General features: G+C 37.8%; 1 protein-coding gene across 6 annotated transcripts in view; it reads right to left on the bottom strand.

Annotated features, from left to right (window-relative positions):
• Positions 1 to 19,632, bottom strand: part of TBC1D32 (TBC1 domain family member 32) — a 286,304-nt gene that overhangs the window by 229,146 nt on the left and 37,526 nt on the right. For 2 of the 6 annotated variants that reach the window (XM_023737181.1, XM_023737180.1), the window contains one exon: positions 3,837 to 3,994. The exons of 2 other annotated variants lie outside the window; for them this stretch is intronic. In XM_023737181.1, coding sequence (XP_023592949.1) covers positions 3,837 to 3,994 — 158 coding nt within the window. Of the gene's footprint in view, positions 1 to 3,836; positions 3,995 to 4,168; positions 4,257 to 19,632 lie in introns of those variants that run through there. 2 more of the 6 variants (XM_023737182.1, XM_023737185.1) reach the window with 2 other exon arrangements.

Raw genomic sequence — 19,632 nt, 5'->3', positions numbered from 1 at the left:
GTTGTGGGGTTGTTAACCAATGTCATAAAACAATATGTGTACTACTGTTTCATGAGAAACTATTTGTTCTGTAAGCCTTCACCTGAAACACAATTAAAAAAAAAAATACTAAAAATCTGATTAGTACATGTTCCTTTCAGGAAATTTAGCTATTTATACAACCAAGAAATATTTCAATCATATACAGAAAAAATGAACAGTAATATGTTTTGAAAAGGTATTTTATTAGTGGTTTAAACGTTATGAATTATAATACTGATATTAGAAATTCCTAAAACATTGTATTTCAGAATAAGGATTACTTTTTATGACAAAGTCATGTTTATATATCATTTTAGTGTACTAAACTCTGTATACTAGAAAGAGCAAATATTTTACATTACCTACAACCTTTTAAGCCAAAGAATAAGCTTCTGACTTATGATAGAGTTGCTATAAATGCATTTATTAACTATGAAAGGTCATATATAATCCTTAAAAAGGTTTATCACTTTAAAGAATTTATGTTTTCTTTAAGTTATCACTTAAACACTCTAAATTTCACTAATCAAAAAAATTCACTGGCAAATTCTTTTATAAAATAAAGGGTAAACAATTCAATAAATATTATGGTGTGCCTTTTCTACCAAACAAAAAATATATCCAATGAGAGGCCTGCAGAGGTGAGCCTCTGTATTAAAGACTGTTCCAATCATCTGGGTTGGTAAGTATTAAAAACAACTATAATACAATTCTAACTGAAATGCAAATAAGTATAAGTTCTCAACCCTGGCTGCATATTAGAATCCTCTAGAAAGTTTACAAAACACAAAGGCCCAACCTCTACCAGTCTCCTTGTAACACCCCCGCTCCCAAGAAATTTTGATTCATCTGTGGTGAGGACCAGCATCAATATGTTTTAAATAGCCCCTAGGTAATTCTAGCATAGCAAAGGATGAAAACCAATGTTGGGTTAGTCTCATGGAGTCCGTGGGGGCCACTCTGAGTGTAAAAATTTATATAACACATACACTGATAATGAAAGCAATGTTCTTTTCTTTGCCTCGCTCCCCTCCCATAGGCTTCAAATCATTGCTACCACTTTTAGAAAAAATGGGAGGTGACTGGCGCTTTTAAAGAATGTGTACAGTTATAAGCAGAAAAAGAGAAGAAGGTTAGGGCAGATGTCAGATGGGGCAAATCCCCAGTAGGGTTGTTTTTCCTACGCTATATTTTTCCTCCAAATGACTGAATTTTTCCCCCATTTTATTTTCTTATTCTACCTGAAATTCCATCATTCATGGATTCAATCGTCTTAACAATCATCCTCATACAAAAATGCTAATAGCCCAGAGATACCAGTTTCCCCTGTAAGTCTGTTTAATAAGATTATTTGTCTTCCTAATGCTAGGACATCAGGTGAATTTACGGAATCAGTGTTCTAAAAATGAAGATGGTACTCGAGACTTAGGACAGAAGAAAAAGTGAAATGAAAATATGAGAAACTAGACTAAATGGGCTTTAAGATCCCATCCAGCTCTAAGATTATAAAATTCTAAGAAGATGCCAAAGACAAGCATCTCCTTCTCTTTTCCTCTCCTACATTAAAAGATTCTCTCCTCCTAAGACAAAGACCTCAGGCTAGTGCAGCTAATACTTTAAGAATTCACTGTCTTTACTTTTATGAGTACAAACTATACATAATTTTAGTCTGGCTGGATTTCTGGCAAGCCACGAGTAAATGTTGTGTGCCTTCGAGTCAATTCCGACTCATAACAACAACCAGTATAACTTCTCCCATAGGGTTTCCTAGGCTGTAATCTTTTACAGGAGCAGATCACCAGGTCTTTTTGCCCACAGAGTCGCTGGTGGGTTCAAAGTGCCAACCTTTTGGTTAGCAGCCCAGTTCTTAATGTTTGCACCACCAGGGTTCCTTAAATCTCCTTAGAAACAGTAAATATTAACTATGCATATTAATCAGCAAGCATTAATCTACCTAACAAGCTGCTGAAGAAGAGTAATGTTATTACAAGAATCATTAGACTACTGAGAGTAATTACAACAATCAAACTTTAACTTGAAAAGCATTTTAAAATTGATACAACTAAAGTAATACTTAAAAAGAAATGTGTAGTCTTAAATGTTTATATTAAAAAGAAAGAAATGTTGAAAATTAATGAACGAAGCATTCATCACAAAAAGCTAAAAAAATTTCAAGCAGAGGATAAAAGAGCAGAAATTAATAAAATAAAAAATAAACATACTAGAGAGGAAAAACGAAGCCAAAAGCTGTTCTTTGAAAAGACTAATAAAAGTAATACACCTCTGGCACAATGATAGATCACGAACAAAAGAGAAAAGCCCCCACCCAAAAAAAAATTTTAAAAGGGGATGTAACTATAGGTACTGGGAATATTTTTAAAAATAATGGGATATTAATGAGAAACTTGATACAAATCAATTTGAAAATTTAGATGAAATGAAAAAATTCCTAAAATATGATCCCACCAAAAACTGACTCAGTAATTTAAAAATTTAAGCAACTAATTCAGCATGTGAAATAAATACCCAAAATGAAATCCAAACTTAACACTTGATGTGGATTTGTGTGAGGTAAACTAGCGTTGCATGAGTTTACAAAACATTAATAACCAAACCTGTATCTGAGAAAGTTCCAAACCTGTATCTGAGAAAGTTCCAATTTTTCCATATTCCACTATTTAAGTAATAAATCAATAGCTAAGCAATAAAGCTGGTCTCCGGTATGGCCAAAATGAAGATTATCATCACTCAGTAACTATCAGTAGTGGATTTAATGAGAAAATAAACCAGAAAATCATGGAAATAGAAACTATATGTATAATCAGAAATATTAGAGAAATAAGAAACTGTATATTAATAAGAATTCCTTCCAAACTTTTTAAAACTCCTTGAAAATCGAATGAAAACTATAAATGCTTCCCCGATAAAACTACAAGTATGCACAAACTTCTGAATTTCAAAGGGCTCAAGGATTCCCCTGATACTCATATATGACATTGGTAGGAATTCCAGGTAAGTAGAACTTCAGGGCGCTTAAGAGTCAGTAAAAGTAACATAACAACAACAAAAAAATTTAAATGTCATCTCTATGAGATCAAAATGAAATGCAAATATTGAGTTAAAATTACCAACAATCATAAAGTGAGGTATCTGGAGATAAACTTTTAAACTGAGAGGCTGAATTTAAATTATATGAACCAAATCAAAAGAAAAATACAGGTTTCTAAAGAAACATATTCTTTAAGATCCACCTCAAATGGCACCTCCATCATTAAACTTCCATTCTCTACCGCGCCCAGATACAGAACAGTCTCTACGTCTTCTACAGCATTATATTCGTGACATGTTACAGACGTTTACAGGAACTTACGCTATTTCTGAGGAAGTTAAAAAAGACCCTTTTCACTTCAGTATTCCCTGCTGTGCTTACAGTGGCTAACCGGTGCAGCCCAAGTAATTGGATAAGCAAAGGGAACAGGAATTTTCGGAACTCACTGCTTCTAGGTATAGTGACAGGAATCCCTTAAAGCAATATTCTTAAAAGAACAAGAACAATTTACAATTAAAGTTACTATGCTGCCCAGAGAAAACGTGGCCAATCAGGGTATGTTGTGACAGTAAAAACAGAGGCAGAAGCGTTGAGAACTACTACAGTAAAAAATGATAAATTCGGCATTTGGATAAATAAAAGAAAAAATCAATCTCCAACTTGAGCACTAATTTAACAACAACAATCAAACGAACGTTCTTTAACTACATTTGATCTTTTCTGGGTCAGCCGGTTTGTTTGCTTATGACATCAAAAGTAATTTTACTTGTGAAAATTTTCATCAGTTTCCTCCAGATGTAAGAGGATCTCCTCGGCGCACTCCAGGGAGGGAGCGCCCGTGATTTTCTCCTTCACGCTCTGGAACAGCTGCCTCAGCAACGCCTGCAGCATCGCCTCGTCGTCGCGGGAGAAACAGGCCATCGTCTGTCAGAATCAAACGCCCACACCCATTACTCCGGGTCCGAGCAAACGCCGCACACGGCGCACGCGCCCTCCCACCGAGCCCCGGCCAGCTCGCGCCGTTCCCTGGGAAACCGCGGCGAGCGCGTGGGGGCGTGTCCTTGGCTGCCTCCTTGTCGTTCTCGAAAAACAAGTCACCTTAAACGGGTGTCTGCGAGGCCCCGTCTTTGTTACTTGTCGTTATCAGCCTTTAGAACCAACAGAACTTAGGCCGCCCCGACTAACGGCAAAAAAAAAAAAAAAAAGACTCAGGAAGGATCTGACGTGAGGGCCTGATAGCGGAACCTCAGCGCTACGCGTGACGTCAGCCTGTAGACGTGGCTTCCGCGGTGGGAGGGAGTGTCACCCGATGGCCTTCTGGGACTCCTGGAGGAAAGTTCAGGCTGAATCTCTTTGTATTTTAGGAGTTGTATGTAGGTGGATGAGGAAAGACTATTGGAGTGAAACTGAAAATAGTCTGAAAAGTTTCAATTGATGAGTGATTAGTAATGAAATGTTGCAGTGCTGTTTTCCTCTTTGGATCAAAGAACCTAACTAAAATCTATTGAGCACCCATCCCCTACCAGCACCATGCCAGGAGCTATGAAAAAGAAGGCACACGCATAATCTAACAGATGAAAAATAAATTGACGTATCAAAATTAAAGAAATGTGGCAGGTAAGTGCTGTGTAAACGCAGAATCATGTTTTAACCCAGCAGAGATAGTAAAGCAACAAAAAGAAGGAACACAGCTGGACAAACAAAGGATAGGGCTCTGAGAGAGTCTGGCATATTCAGGGACTTAGGTTAGTAGGATTAGAAAACCAGAGGTTAGGAGGCTAGGAAGTAAATTGGTCACATCCTTAAGGGTCATGTTTGCCACTTCAAGGGCTCAGAGATTTATCCTGCAAGTAGTAGGACACCATGAGATACAGTATATAAAGATTTCTGCAGGAAGCTACAATGGATAATCATGGCCCCTCATCCAATTTCTAGATCTAGATAAATTCCCAGACCTAAGGCCCATTGATTGAAGGGTAGGCTGGATCCCACTGAGGACCTTTTAACACCACCACACGTATATATAAAAATATTCCTCAGATCTCCCCCATTGTGACAAGTAGGATTGCATTATGACTTTCATGGACCCTCAACACTTTTGCCTTCATAGAAACAGCTCTTTCTCTCCCTCCTCCCCATATACATACACTTACATATAAGGAGGCCTGGTGGTGCTATGAGTCAGAATTGACTCGATGGCAAGCTGTTAAGCAATCTGCTGCTGACCGAAAAGTTGGCAGTTTGAACCCACCCCGACACTACAGGAGAAAGACCTGGCAATTTACTTCCATAAATATTACAACCAAGAAAACCTATGGGGCAGTTCTACTTTGTCACATGGGGTTACTATGCGTCAAAAATGACTCAATAGTACCTAACAATTTATGTAGGGGTGTGTGTATATATATCACAACAGAGGGTCCCGGACAAAGCTGAAGAAAAATGTAGAACAAAATTCTAACTCACAAAAAAAGAAAAGAAAAAGATTAGACTCATTGATCTGACAGAGACTGGGGAAACCCCGAGAGTATGGCCCCCAGACACCCTTATAGCTCAGTACTGAAGTCACTCCTGAGGTTCACCCTTTAGCCAAGGTTAGACAGGCCCATAAAACAAAATGAGACTAAATGGGCACACCAGCCCATGGGCAAGGATGAGAAGTCAGGACGGGACAGGAAAGCTGGTAATGGGGAACCCAAGGTCAAGAAGGGGAGAGTGTTAACATGTCGTTGGGGTTGGCAACCATTGTCACAAAACAGTATGTGTATTGTTTAATGAGAAACTAGTTTGCTCTGTAAACCTTCATCTAAAGTACAATAAAAAATAATTAAAAGAGCCAACTATATGCTATTTACCAAAAGCCTAAAAAGTCTTATGGATTTAATTGTGTCCCCTAAAAATATGTGTTGTGAATCCTAATCTTGATGCCTATGGTTATAATCCCATCTGGGAATGGGTTATCTTTGTTATACTAATGAAGCAGGATTAGTGTAGGGTATGTTTTGAGGCAATCCCTTTTGAGGTATAAAAGATTAAACAAGCAAGAGAGCAAGCAGAGATGGGGGAAGACACACGCCAATCCACAGGAACATCTCCCAGGAGCAGAAGCTCAGAAGAGTTAAGGATCTTCCTCCAGAGCCGGCACCCTGATTTCAGACAGCTAGCCTCCTAAACTGTGAGAAAATAAGTTTCTGCTTGTTAATGCTACCCACTTGTGGTATTTCTGTTATAGCAGCAGTAGATAACTAAGACACATAGGAAAAGTTAGAATTAAAAAGGTGAAAAAAGATGAATTAGGTGAATATTGTCCAAGAGAAAACTGGAAGCTATAGTCATACCAGTAAAAATAAAGTTTAAAAAAAGGATTAAGTATATCAAGGGTCACTTCATAATTAAAAAAAAAAAGTTTAATTCAACAGGAAAATACAACAATTATGAACTTAAGTAAGTAAGCAAAGTTCATAGTCTCTCCACAAATTTTTAACATTTTCCATGTTCTGGAAAATGTTCTCCATGTGTTCTTCCATATCCTTGAATAAGGTGCAGTCCAAAGTTGAGTTACTGAGATACTCATGTTTTTTAGGTTTGCTTTTTTTCAGATAGCAAGAAACAGGAAGGAGAAATACAAGAAATTGCCTCACCAATTACACAGTTAGCATTTATGGAGACCTGAACTATCATTGATCATTGTTAAGGATACAACAGCCTCTCAAGATAGCCAGAAACTTTTGTAGAGATCTAATTATCTTTTTGGTCATACTGTAGTAACCCTACCATTTTCATGACTCAGTCTCTGTCCACCTCTCTATCATCTCTACTTCCACTGCTTCTTATCACCTTTTCTCAGTGCCTCCTGCATTCAAAACTCTCTAAAACTCTATAGTGGATGCCATGGTGCACAGCCTAGAAACCCCTTCAAGATCAAGCAGTCATTCCCCCAGTTCCTGGGGGTGTTGGCTGCTGACAGATCACGGCTGAGTCCCTCTTCAGTAATTGCCCTGGAAAAACGAAACTGCAACACCCAAGGTTCCCTACTTGAAGGAGGCCTGTGTCTGATGACTGGTCAATATGGGGACGTAAAGGGCCAGCCCTCTTGCCTCAGTTGGGACAATTTTGAAGCACCAGCCCAGCTCCAGAAATCTTTATAGGACTGGCTGAAATCTCTGTTGCAAGGGCATTACTGTTGAACTTCTCCTTACACCTAGTTCCACTTTCTACACTCCTCCCAGAATTGCTCCCCAGAGCACACCCTAATAAACCTACTGCATACAAATCTCAAATTCTGTTTCCAAACAAATGCTACTTGTTATAGTAAGACACTATCCAATATGTAGTGTTCCTAATGGGATGAGTTTATGATCATCTCATAGCCTGCTGTTTGACTTTTGCCAAGGCACTGATTTTTGTTTCAAACAGATATGGCCACAAAAGCAGGGTCAGTGATACAAAATGTGGTTTTTGTGTGTTTGCTTTAATTTAAAAAAAAGTTAAATTGTAGACATGGCAGGTGCTTGGGAACGCATGGACTTGCAATGAGATAACACATAAAATGCTAGCACACAGCCCTAAATTTGGAAAAAGTGCCTCTTAACTGTTAGATATTATTATCATTGTTACCAATTTTCTAGAACTTTGAATTAGTTATTTTCATAGAACTTGTTGTTAGGTGGCATTGAGTCAGTTCTGATTCATAGCGACCGTATGAACAACAGAACGTGACACGATCCGGTCCTGTGCCATCCTCACAGTCGTTGTTATGCTTGAGCCCACTGTTGTGGCCACTGTGTCAATCCATCTCGTTGAGGGTCTTCCTCTTTTTTACTGACCCTTGGCTTTACCAAGCATGATGTCCATCTGCAGGGACTGATCCCTCCTTACTTAGCCAGGTCCAAATTTTACAATCTATTTTAGAGATCAAACCATTACAAATTTTCAGTTTTGAAATTGCCCCCCTCTCCTTAGGCAATAAATCAAGCTAAATTAGGGTATAATGCTCCAACATCCCTAATTAAAGTCTTTTTTGTATTTGGAATTTCCCATTTTAGAATGGCCTCTGATTTTTCATAAAGGGATATTTTGATATAAGAACTAAGGGCTTTCTGATGAAAAATTCCTCTAAAATTCTGACATTTCAAGTGTTTTTCTCTAAATATGCTCAGAATTTGGCCCAAATATATAAATTCCATTACCAACTAGTATATATTTTGAAAGATAAAATACATATAAGTGGCCATGCAACTAGTTTTTATTTCACTGTGAATTTTTAACAAGATTGATAATCCTGAAAATTGCTTTCTTTTGAGGCTTGCCTTTAGGCTGGGTTCTCTAGAGAAGCAAAACCAGTAAAGCATATACATATATAAGTAGAAGAGATTTCTATTAAGGAAATGGCTCACACAGTTGTAGAGGCTGGCATATTCCAAGTCCATGGTTCAGGCTGGAGGCTTCTCCTGATTCACGCAGCCGCAGGGGCTGGCCAAACCAAGATAGGCAAGTCAGACAGCAGCGCCCTGGCTTACAGGCTGCAAAGGCTGATAAATTCCAAGATCGGCAGGCAAGACAGCAGGTAAGCTACTAGCTCAAGCCCCAAGAACCAGAGGTCACATTAACAGGAGCCAGCTTCAGGATACAGAGCTAGAAGAAAAAGCCCATGAGCCTTGCCAGAAAGTCCACCTATATTGAATGAAGGCCACACCCCTGAAGAAACTTCTTTCAACTGATTGGCTACTCACAGCAGATCCCATCATGAAGGTGATCATATTGTATCAAATCTCATAATGGAAGTGATCACATCATCACACAACTGCCAAACTACATCATAACTGCCAGACCACTGAGAATCATGGCCCAGCAATGTTGACACACAACCTTAACGATCACAGGGCTTTTTAAATGAAAAGAATAGCAAATAATGATAAAGTAGGGAAGTAAATTAATTGCAAAAATACTTCTCTGAAATATTAAAAAATTCAACTTAGTGATATAACCATATATTAAAGTGAAGAGATGAAAATGTTATATAATAATGAATAATGAATATATGAAAATGCTTCAGCCACACTGATAACCTAAAAAATTCAAACTAAAACAAGATAACCATTTTAGACCTACAAAATTAGCAAAGTTTTAGAGAATACACATAATTAGGGCTGAATAAAATGCAATGAAATATTATTCTTTTATACTATTTTTAGGAGTGCAAATAAAATATTCCTAGAAAGTAAATTTAAAATATGTCTCAAGAACTTTTGACTCAATAATTCCATTTCTAGGAATCTACTCCAAGTATCAGAGAGGCAACTGATGATTTATTATAAGGATGTTTACAGACAGCTTATTTGGAACACCAAGAAATTAGATGGAAAGCCTTCTAAATATTTCATAATAAATTGAAGATTAAATAATTTATGGTGCAGCCATATGCAGTTAATGTCAGCCATTTAAAAAATAGTATTTCTTGTGAATGTTAAATAACATGAGGAAATGTTCACAATATTTTAAGTGGAAAATACCTATATTCAATACAGATTTAGTGAATGTGTACAATGTGCTATGCATGATTGTGTACTAGGTATTATATATACTAACATCAAAATTGTGGGTGAAAAAAATTTTATAAAGAGAAAAAAGATATCAAGAAAATACAGCAAAATTGATCATATTTTAGATATCTTGGAGTAGTGGGATTATGTGTGTTTTTTTTACACTTGTATGTATTATCAAAATTTCTTCACTGAATAATAAAGATAATTATTATTTTTCATTTTATTCCCAGAAAATTCAATACATTTTTAAAGAATTATTTAAACAATTTTTCTATTCACCTTCAATTATATTAAATACTATGCTGTACCTATTTTAAGAGCTATAGCAATATTCCCCTATGCATCTGTCAGTTTGTTGTACTGTGGTGGATTGCGTGTTGCTGTGGTGCTGGAAGCTCTGCCACCCGTATTTCAAATACAACAGGATCATGCATGGTGGATAGGTTTCAGTGAGCTTCCAGACTAAGACAGACTAGGAAGAAGGACCTGGTGCTCTATTTCTGAAAAAACTAGCCAGTGAAAACCTTATTAATATCAGTGGAACATTGTCTGTATAATGCCAGAAGATGAGCCCCTCAGGTTAGAAGGCACTCAAAATAAGACTGGGGAAGAGCTACTTCCTCAAAGTAGAGTCGACCTTAATGACATGAATGGAGTAATGCTTTTGTGACCTTCATTTGCTGATGTGGCATGACTCAAAATGAGAAGAAACAGCTGCAAACATCCATTAATAATTGGAATGTGGAATACACGAAGTATGAATCTTGGAAAATTGGAAATTTTCAAAAATGAAATGAAACACATAAACATCAATATCCTAGGCATTAGTAAGATGAAATGGACAGGTATGGTCATTTCAAATCAGACAATCATGTGATCCACTATGCCAGGAAGGACAAATTGAAGAGGAACGGTGTTGAATTCATAGTCAAAAAGAACATTTCAAGATCTACCCTGCAGTACAACACTGTCAGTGATAGGATAATATCCATACTCCTACAAAGGAGACCAGTTAATATGACTATTATTCAAATTTATACACCAACCACTAAGGCCAAAGATGAAGAAATTGAAGATTTTTACCAACTTCTGCAGTCTGAAATTGATCAAATATGCAGTCAGGATGCATTGATAATTACTGGTGATTGGATTGTGAAAGTTGGAAACAAAGAAGGATTGGTAATTGGAAAATATGGCCTTGCTAATAGAAAAGAATCCAGAGATCAAATGATAGAATTTTGCAAGACCAATGACTTCCTCATTGCAAACACCTTTTTTCAACAACCTAAATGGCGACTATACATGTGGACCTTGCCAGATGGAATACACAGGAATCAAATCGACTGTATCTGTGGAAAGAGAAAATGGAAAAGCTCAATATTATCAGCCAGAAAAAGGCCGGGGGGCCAACTGTAGAACAGATCATCAGTTGCTCACGTGCAAGTTCAAGTTGAAGCTGAAGAAAATTAGATGACCGTGAGTATATCCTACCTGAATTTAGAGACCATCTCAAGAATAGATTTGACACACTAAACACTAATGACCGAACACGAGACGGGTTGTGGAATGACATCAAGAACATCATACATGAAGAAAGCAAGAGGTTATTAAAAAGATGAGAAAGAAAAGACTGAAAGGGATGAGAGAAGAGACTCTGAAACTTGCTCTTGAACATAGTGTAGCTAAACCAGAAGGAAGAAACGATGAAGTAAAAGAGCTGAACAGAAGATTTAAAAGGGTGTCTTGAGAAGACAAAGTAAAGTATTATAATGACATGCACAAAGACCTGGAGTTAGAAAACCAAAAGGGAAGAACATGCTCGGCATTTCTCAAACTGAAAGAACTGAAGAAAAGATTCAAGCCTCGAGTTTCAATATTGAAGGATTCTATTGGGAAAATACTAAATGATGCAGGAAGCATCAAAAGAAGATGGAAGGAATACATTCAACCATTGCAGGATGTAGCACATGATCAGGAACTGAAGGTACTGAAGGAAGAAGTTCAAGCTACACTGAAGGCAATGGAGAAAACAAGGCTCTAGGAATTGACGGAATAGCAACTGAGATGTTTCAACAAACAGATGCAGCATTGGAGGTACTTGCTTATCTGTACCAAGAAATTTGGAAGACAGCTACTTGGCCAACTGACTGGAAGAGATCCATATTTATGCCCATCCCAAAGAAAAGTGATACAACAGAATGTGGAAATTATCGAGCAATATTATTAATATTACACACAAGTAAAATTTTGCTGAAAATCATTCAAAAGCATTTGCAGCACTACATCAACAGGGAACTCCAGAAATTCAAGCAGGATTCAGAAGAGGAAGTGGAACAAGGGATATAATTGCTGATGTCACATGGATCTTGGCTGAAAGCAGAGAATACCAGAAAGATGTTTGCCTGTGTTTTATTAACTATGCAAAGACATTCAGCTGTGTCAATCATAAAAAATTATAGATAACATTGTGAAGAATGGGAATTCCAGAACACTTAATTGTGCTCATGAGGAACCTGTGCTTAGACCAAGAGGCAGTCATTCGAACAGAACAAGGGGATGCTGCGTGGTTTAAAGTCAAGAAACGTATGTGTCACGGTTGTATCCTATGCAGTGTATTTACCATACCTATGCAATGTGTATGTTGAGCAGATAATACAAAAAGCTGGACTATATGAAGAAGAATGCGGCATCAGAATTGAGGGAAGACTCATTAACAACCTGTGATATACAGATGACAAAACCTTTCTTGCTGCAAGTGAAGAGAACTTGAAGCACTTATTGATGAAGATCAAAGACCACAGCCTTCAGTATGGATTACACCTCAACATAAAGAAAGCAAAAACCCTGTGGACCAATAAGCAGCATCATGATAAACGGAGAAAAGATTGAGGTTGTCAAGGATTTCACTTTACTTGGATCCACAATTAACACCCATGGAAGTAGCAGTCAAGAAATCAAACTTTGTATTGTATTGAGTAAATCTGCTGCAAAAGACCTCTTCAAAGTGTTGAAAAGCAAAGACGTCACTTTGAGGCCTAAGATGTGCCTGACCCAAGCCATGGTATTTTCAATAGCCTCATATGAATGTGAAAGCTAGACAATGAATAAGGAAGACCGAAGAAGAACTAATGCCTCTGAATTATGGTGTTGACGAAGAATACTGAGTATACCATGGAGCGCCAGAAGAACGAACAAATCTGTCTTGGAAGAAGCACAGCCAGAATGCTCATTAGAAGAGAGGATGGCGACATTTTATCTTATGTACTTTGGACTTGTTAACAGGAAGGACCAGTCCCTGAAGAAGGACATCATGCTTGGTAAAGTAGAGGGTCATCAGAAGAGAGGAAGACCCTCAACGAGAGGGCTTGACACAGTGGCTGCAACAGGGTGCTCAAGCATAGCAACGATTGTTAGGATGGTGCAGGACTGAGCAGTGTTTCATTCTGTTGCTATGAGTTGGAACAAACTAGACAGCACCTAACAATAACAGGACTGCTTCAAACTGAATTGGACCAAAAAAAAAAAATTCTTGTTATATAAAGAAGGAGAAATAAAGAAGCTGCTTTTTCTATGCTCATTTAAGTCGTAGTGGAGTCGATTTACAACCTCACAATACAGAAGTTTAGCCACAGAAGGGAAGATTTCATCCATGAGAAAACTGAAGCAGGGAGAGCTTAATGTCTTTCCCGAGGTTAAAGCTGAAAATAGAATGGCAATTTCAGCTACATTTGACCTTAGTAGAAAGCTGGCCCTCTTAACCAAATACAGGTATCTTGATCCCTCAGCAAGGGCTCTTTTCCCAACATATTGGCTCTCCAGTAACTACCTTTCTTCCCTTACCCCCAGCTTCTAGTCAATGATGCAGCTCTTTATTCTGCTTATGACCATGTGTTTGATGTTTATAGCTACAGATAACTAAAAAAAGTTATTTTACATTAAGCTAACTATGACAAAACATCAAGGAGGAACCCAAAGTCACTGATAGATATTAGCAGATGTCTTTGGCAGGAGTAAAATGTAGGAAGGAGAAAATTTCAAACAACAATTTCACTCGGAGGGTTCTAATAATATTGATCAGACAGTTTCCCCTCTTTAAGTCTTATAATTACAGTAAGACTCTGGTAGGAATTCAAATGGGAATATATCAGCTAACGAGAATATTTTCAGCAAGGATGATCACAAAGGTTTTTAACAACTTCTTGAATGTATGGATGGTCAAAATAGAAAGGTACCCGTCTTAGAGTTCTCTAGGAAAATAGAACCGTGACACACACACACACACACACACATATAGGTGGTACATATGGTTAATGTGCTTGGTTGCTAACAGGAAGGCTGCAGGTTCAAAGACCTGGTGATCTACTTCTGAAAAATCAGCCGTCGAAAACCGTATGAAGCATGTCCTACTCTGACACACATGGGGTCTCCATAAGTTGGAATCAACTCGATAGCAACTGGTAGAGAGAGAATTTGACTTAGTTTAAGAAACAGGCTCACACAATTGTGGGAGGCTGGCAAGTCCAAACTCCATAGGTCAGGTGATAGGCTGGAGACTACTGCAGGCTTGCATCCCAAAATCTGTAGTTCAGGAAAAGGGAAGAGTGAAGAGTTCTTGGGAGTTCTTACAAAATGTTATTCATAATCTGTACACTCTAGGGAAACTCCCTTTTTGCTTTTAAGGTCTTCAACTTATTGGTTGAGGCCCACTCACATTACGAAAGGTAATCTGCTTTACCTAAGGCCAACAGATTTAATCACATATAACTACTTCATAACAGCAACTAGACTAGTGTTTTACTAAACAGTTGGGCATCATAGACTAGCCAAGTTAACATATAAAATTAACCATCACAGTAGCCATTAGATGTGTGAGAATGCTGGATGCATAGAATTCTACCTCACCCATCACTTGACTTCCCTTTACAATTTGAGGGGCTCCTAAGCAACAAAGACCTAATTATTTCAGTGATTACTCTTTCTGTTGTTTTAATTAATTTGATTCCTGTTCAGTGCAGGCCCTCAACAAAACTGTGGGATCTTATTATAATACTTTGTAAACTGTAACTTTCCTATAGATACAGTCTTTCCTGTCATCCTCACAATTCCCTGTGTAATAGATGATACAGATGAGAAACTGGTTCAGAGAACTGAAGTGATTTCTCCAAGGTTACATAACTGAAACATGAGGAGCTAGGATTCAAAACAGAATCTCCCAACTGCAAATTCCTTTCCACTCCAATTTCTTCCTGAATTTATCTGAGTTACAACAGGGCAATGACTCCTCAACCTTAACTCTGCCCCAGCAAATTACTCACAGTTTTTCTTTATCATCAAAAAGTAGTTTGTCAAGAATCACTGTCAAAAATTCTTAATTTGGTGAACTGTATTGCCCTTCTAAATTTAACTCTATACCAAATTATGCATAGACAGAGATTCCTTGGCCTGCAGGTCTGCTGGTCTGAAATTTTCCATACTGCCTGACAGATCTTTTTATCCATCACATTTAGTGACATCAATCATATCACCTCGAAGAACACATTGTGAAGAAAATAATATAACCTGATTGATGTGAACAGATGTTACATGGGACAATTAAGTTTCAGTTTAAGGATCCAAAGAGAAAAAACACCTGACGCTCTATAAGGTTCACTAAACAAAGACTCCATTGCTACCAACATAAATATGATTTATAGGCTTTGTTTTCTCAAGTGGGAAAGAGAAGAAATATAAATAAATAGTATAATGTGTTTTTTATCCACCATGAGTGTGCAGAAAATTTCCTCTGAGCATCTGAAATCTAATATTTCCCTTGCATTCCAGAGCCAAGTCTAACCTGAGCATTGCTAATCCACCAGTGGGTGGTGGTGGGGGGAATGTGTTTTAGGAAATAAATTATTTACCATTATTATGCGTATGGATGAAGAGCATTTCAAAATAATTCAGTGTATTATTTTAAGAAAAAGGATTTTAATAGATTTAAAATTTAAATGATATTTTATTGGGACTATTTTTAAACATTTTAGATTGCTAATTTTAAAAAGTATTTACATTGTTACCAAAGGTTGTAACCATCCTTTTTTTTTTTTTTTTTGCTGTGGAGTCAATTTCAACTCATGGCAACCCAGTGTGTTAGAGTAGACCTGTCTCCATAGGGTTTTCTTTTCTTCCTTTTTTTATTTTTTTTTTATTTTTACCGTGCTTTAGATGAAAGTTCACAGAGCAAATTAGTTTCTCATTAAACAATACACATATTGTTTTGTGACACTGGTTGCCAACCCCACGGCCTGTCAACACTATCCCCTTCTTGATGTTGGGTTCCCCATTACCAGCTTTCCTGTCCCCTACTGCCTTCTCATCCAGGTCCCTGGGCTGGTGTGCTCATTTAGTCTCATTTTCTCTTATGGGGCTATTTAATCTTTGGCTGAAGGGTGAACCTCAGGAATGACTTTAGTACTGAGTTAAAAGGGTGTCTGGCAGCCATACTCTTGGGGTTTCTCCAGTCTTACTGTCAGACCAGTAAGTCTGGTCTTTTTTTGTGAGTTAGAATCTTGTTCTACATTTTTCTCCAGCTCTGTCTGGGACCCTCTATTGTGATACCTGTCAGAGCAGTTAGTGGTGGTAGCTAGGCACCATCTAGTTATGCTGGACTCAGTCTGGTGGAGGCTGTGGTAGTTGTGGTCCATTAATCCTTTGGACTAATCTTTCTCTTGTGTCTTTGAGTAACCATTCTTTTCAAGGCCTTCTTTCAGCTGGATTTTACTTCAAAATTTAAGCCTATATAAAACAAAGATCAAAAATAAAATATATGTATATAAGGTGGCACATATGGTTAAGCACTCGACTGCTAGCCAAAAGATTGGCAGTTCGAACCCACCCACAGGTACCTTGGAAGACAGGATTAGTGACCTGCTTCCAAAATGTCATAGCCTTAAAAACTCTATGAAACAGTTCTACTCTGCCCACATGGGGTTGCCATAAGTGGGAACCGACTTCAAGGTACCTAACAACAACTATATCTGCCACCATAGATAGACAGACAGACAGACAGATAGATAACACACACACACACACACACACACACACACACACACACACACACACACACACCACTTTCTGTTGTTGTTAGGTGCCGTCGATTTGGTTCCAACTCAGTGACCCTAAGTACGACAGAAGGAAACATTGTTTGATTCTGCACCATCCTCACAATCATTGCTATGTTTAAGCACATTGTTGCAGCCACTGTGTCAATCCATCTCATTTATGGTCTTCCTCTTTTTCACTGACCCACTACTTTACCAAGCATGATGTCCTTCTCCAGGAATTGGTCCCTCCTGATAACATGTCCGAAGTACGTAAGATGAAGTCTCGCCATTTTTCCTTCCAAGTGGCATTCTCGCTGTACTTCAAGACAGATTTGCTTAAAAAAACTTTGGATTGGTTACATATTATTATTCTCACCACCAAGATACTTAAATATGCAAATGTTACATCTCAGTATATACTGAAAAAAGAAATACATATATAAATATATACATATTATACATATATATTTGTATGTATTTCTGTTTTTTTATATGATATTGAGATGTAACATTTGCATATTTAAGAATCTTGGTGGCGAGAAAAATAATCTGCAACCTATTCAAAGTTTTTAAGCATATCTTTATTTTTTCCTTTTTAGACTTTCTTCTATTAGTCTATCTTGTGTTCCTCTCTTCCTTATTCTTTTAAAAAACATTATTTTTTTTTTTGCAAAGGTAACCCATGGAATCCCAATGCCTAAAAAAACTAAAAACTCACAGCCATCAAGCCAATTCTACCTCACAGCAACCCTATAGGACAGAGTAGATCTGCCCCATAGAGTTTTCAAGTCTGTAAATCTTTATGGAAGCAGACTGCCACATCTTTCTCTTACAGAGTGGCTGGTGGGTTCAAACCACCACCAATCGTTTGGTTAGCAGCTCAGCGCTTTAACCACTGGGCCACCAGGGCTCCTTTCCAATGCCTAGCTCTGAGATATTGTACTTCCCCTTGTGTGCAATTACTGCTTACCGAGAAGCATGTTGTCCATAGTTGGAGCTCTGGAGACAGATCGCTCCACCTCACAGTAGCTGTGTGACCTTAGCCAAATGACTGAATTCTTCTGTGTCTTGAGTGTCTTTTCTTATACTTGGGATAATTATAACTATATATCTCCTGGAGTAATTTGAGAAAATTAAATGAGATAATTCTAAAGTGCTTAACATATTTATTAGTAGTAGGTGCTCAATAACCCATAACCCATTGCCGCTGAGTTGATTCCAACTCATAGCAACCCTATAGGACAGAGTAGAATTGCCCCGTAGGGTTTCCAAGTTAGCAGCCAAAAGCTTAACCACTCTACCACCAGGGCCCCACTCAATATGTTAACTTTTTTATTCATTAGTTAAAGGACTGACAGTCTAATCTTTTTATTGAATCTACAGTTTTCTTTCCCAATTTTTTATCTTCTTTCTCTTCATTAATGCTCAAGAAAAGAGATGAAGGCTGTTGGTTTCTTCTCTTCTTTCCCTTCTCTAATTTAAGATTATTTTGCTAAGTATGCTGTTACGCCCTATGAAGACTAAAAAATAAAATGATTTATAGTGAGGTGAAAATTGGGAGAAAGGCATTATAATTAGGAGACAAAATGGCACCCTAGACTCTTTACAGTAACCACATCCAAATATTCAAATTCCTGTTCTCCACTTCTTAGAAGCACCTACTTCAGCCACATGGAAAGGCTTTCCATGCCTCAAACTTCCCTTTCCCTGTGCTCATTCTATTGTCTTTAACTATAATGTCCTTTCCCCTTCTTCACCTATTCAAATTCTACTCATCTTTCAAGAGCCATCTCAAATGTCATCTCCTCTGGGTACCCTTCCCTAGTTCTGCCAGATAAAATTAATTACTTCCTCTCTCTGGCTCTGCATCTTACTTATAGCATTAGTGTATACCCAGTGTTCACTTAACAGTCTCTGCTACTAAGTTCCTTGAAGATGAGATCTTGTCTTACTAATTTTTTTAACCCTAACAAGAAAACCTAGTAAATGTTTATAGAATAGATGATTAAAAATATAAAGATGTAAGCAGTAATCATCCTTAATATATTGTCACTTTGTTCTTAAAATTTACTTAAAATAGGGCAGCAAGCTTGTCTGTTTTCCCACTTTTGCCTATTCTGTAATATTCCTCGGACTCTGACAGACAAGGCTCTGACAGCATGCTTGTCCATTTCCTACTTTTGTCTCTTCGAACATATGCTGAATAAAACTTTTCTCTTTGCTTTACTGTAACTTTGTGGTGATTTCTTCCCAGAAGAGTTAATGGCATAATCATTGCAGGGATTTCTGAAGCTATAAATCCAGTCAAACTCGAGGAGACCTGGACTGCAGAGCAGAAGCAGCAAAGAGAGTTCCTATCTTCTGGATCCACGCATCCGCACTCCATGTCCCTTTGACACTGACAGGGTAAGTGCTCTCGGAAATTGAGCCTTTGCCTTTTCTTTTTTGTTCTCTTTCTTATGTTTTCTTAAGTTTTGTTCAGCATATTTGTTTGAAAACTAGTTGTTTGGTTAAGGAGAATCTTAGATTTTTGCTTGATTGTTTAGTTAAAAGTGACATTTAATAACTCTTCTAGTGAACTGCAGTTTAATTGTCCAGATTCAGGCGTTTGGAACATTAAAGAGGTAATTCTACTTTCAAAGAGCTCTGGGTCGCTATAAGCCACAAAATTCAGGCACGGGTTAACCAGTAAAAGCCACTAGAGCAGTCACCAGTGCTCATCACGAACATTAAAGACTCCCGTGACAGGATAAGGTGGTTGAGAGGCTGCCTGCCACCTGCAAGCAAACTCTTGTTCAAGAAAGGTACACATTCATCTAAGCAAAACACTGTCCAAACCTCATGGCATTCCTTGTTAGGGTTCTTCTTGTGACTTGGAGAAAATCTGGAAAATAGTGCTGTGTTTTGTCAAATTTGCCGGGGGAGGAGGCAGCTC

This window comes from Trichechus manatus, unplaced genomic scaffold (genome assembly GCF_000243295.1).
Source record: "Trichechus manatus latirostris isolate Lorelei unplaced genomic scaffold, TriManLat1.0 scaffold00098, whole genome shotgun sequence".
Classification (NCBI taxonomy): Eukaryota; Metazoa; Chordata; class Mammalia; order Sirenia; family Trichechidae; genus Trichechus; species Trichechus manatus.
This window is presented reverse-complemented; position numbering and strand designations above follow the sequence as displayed.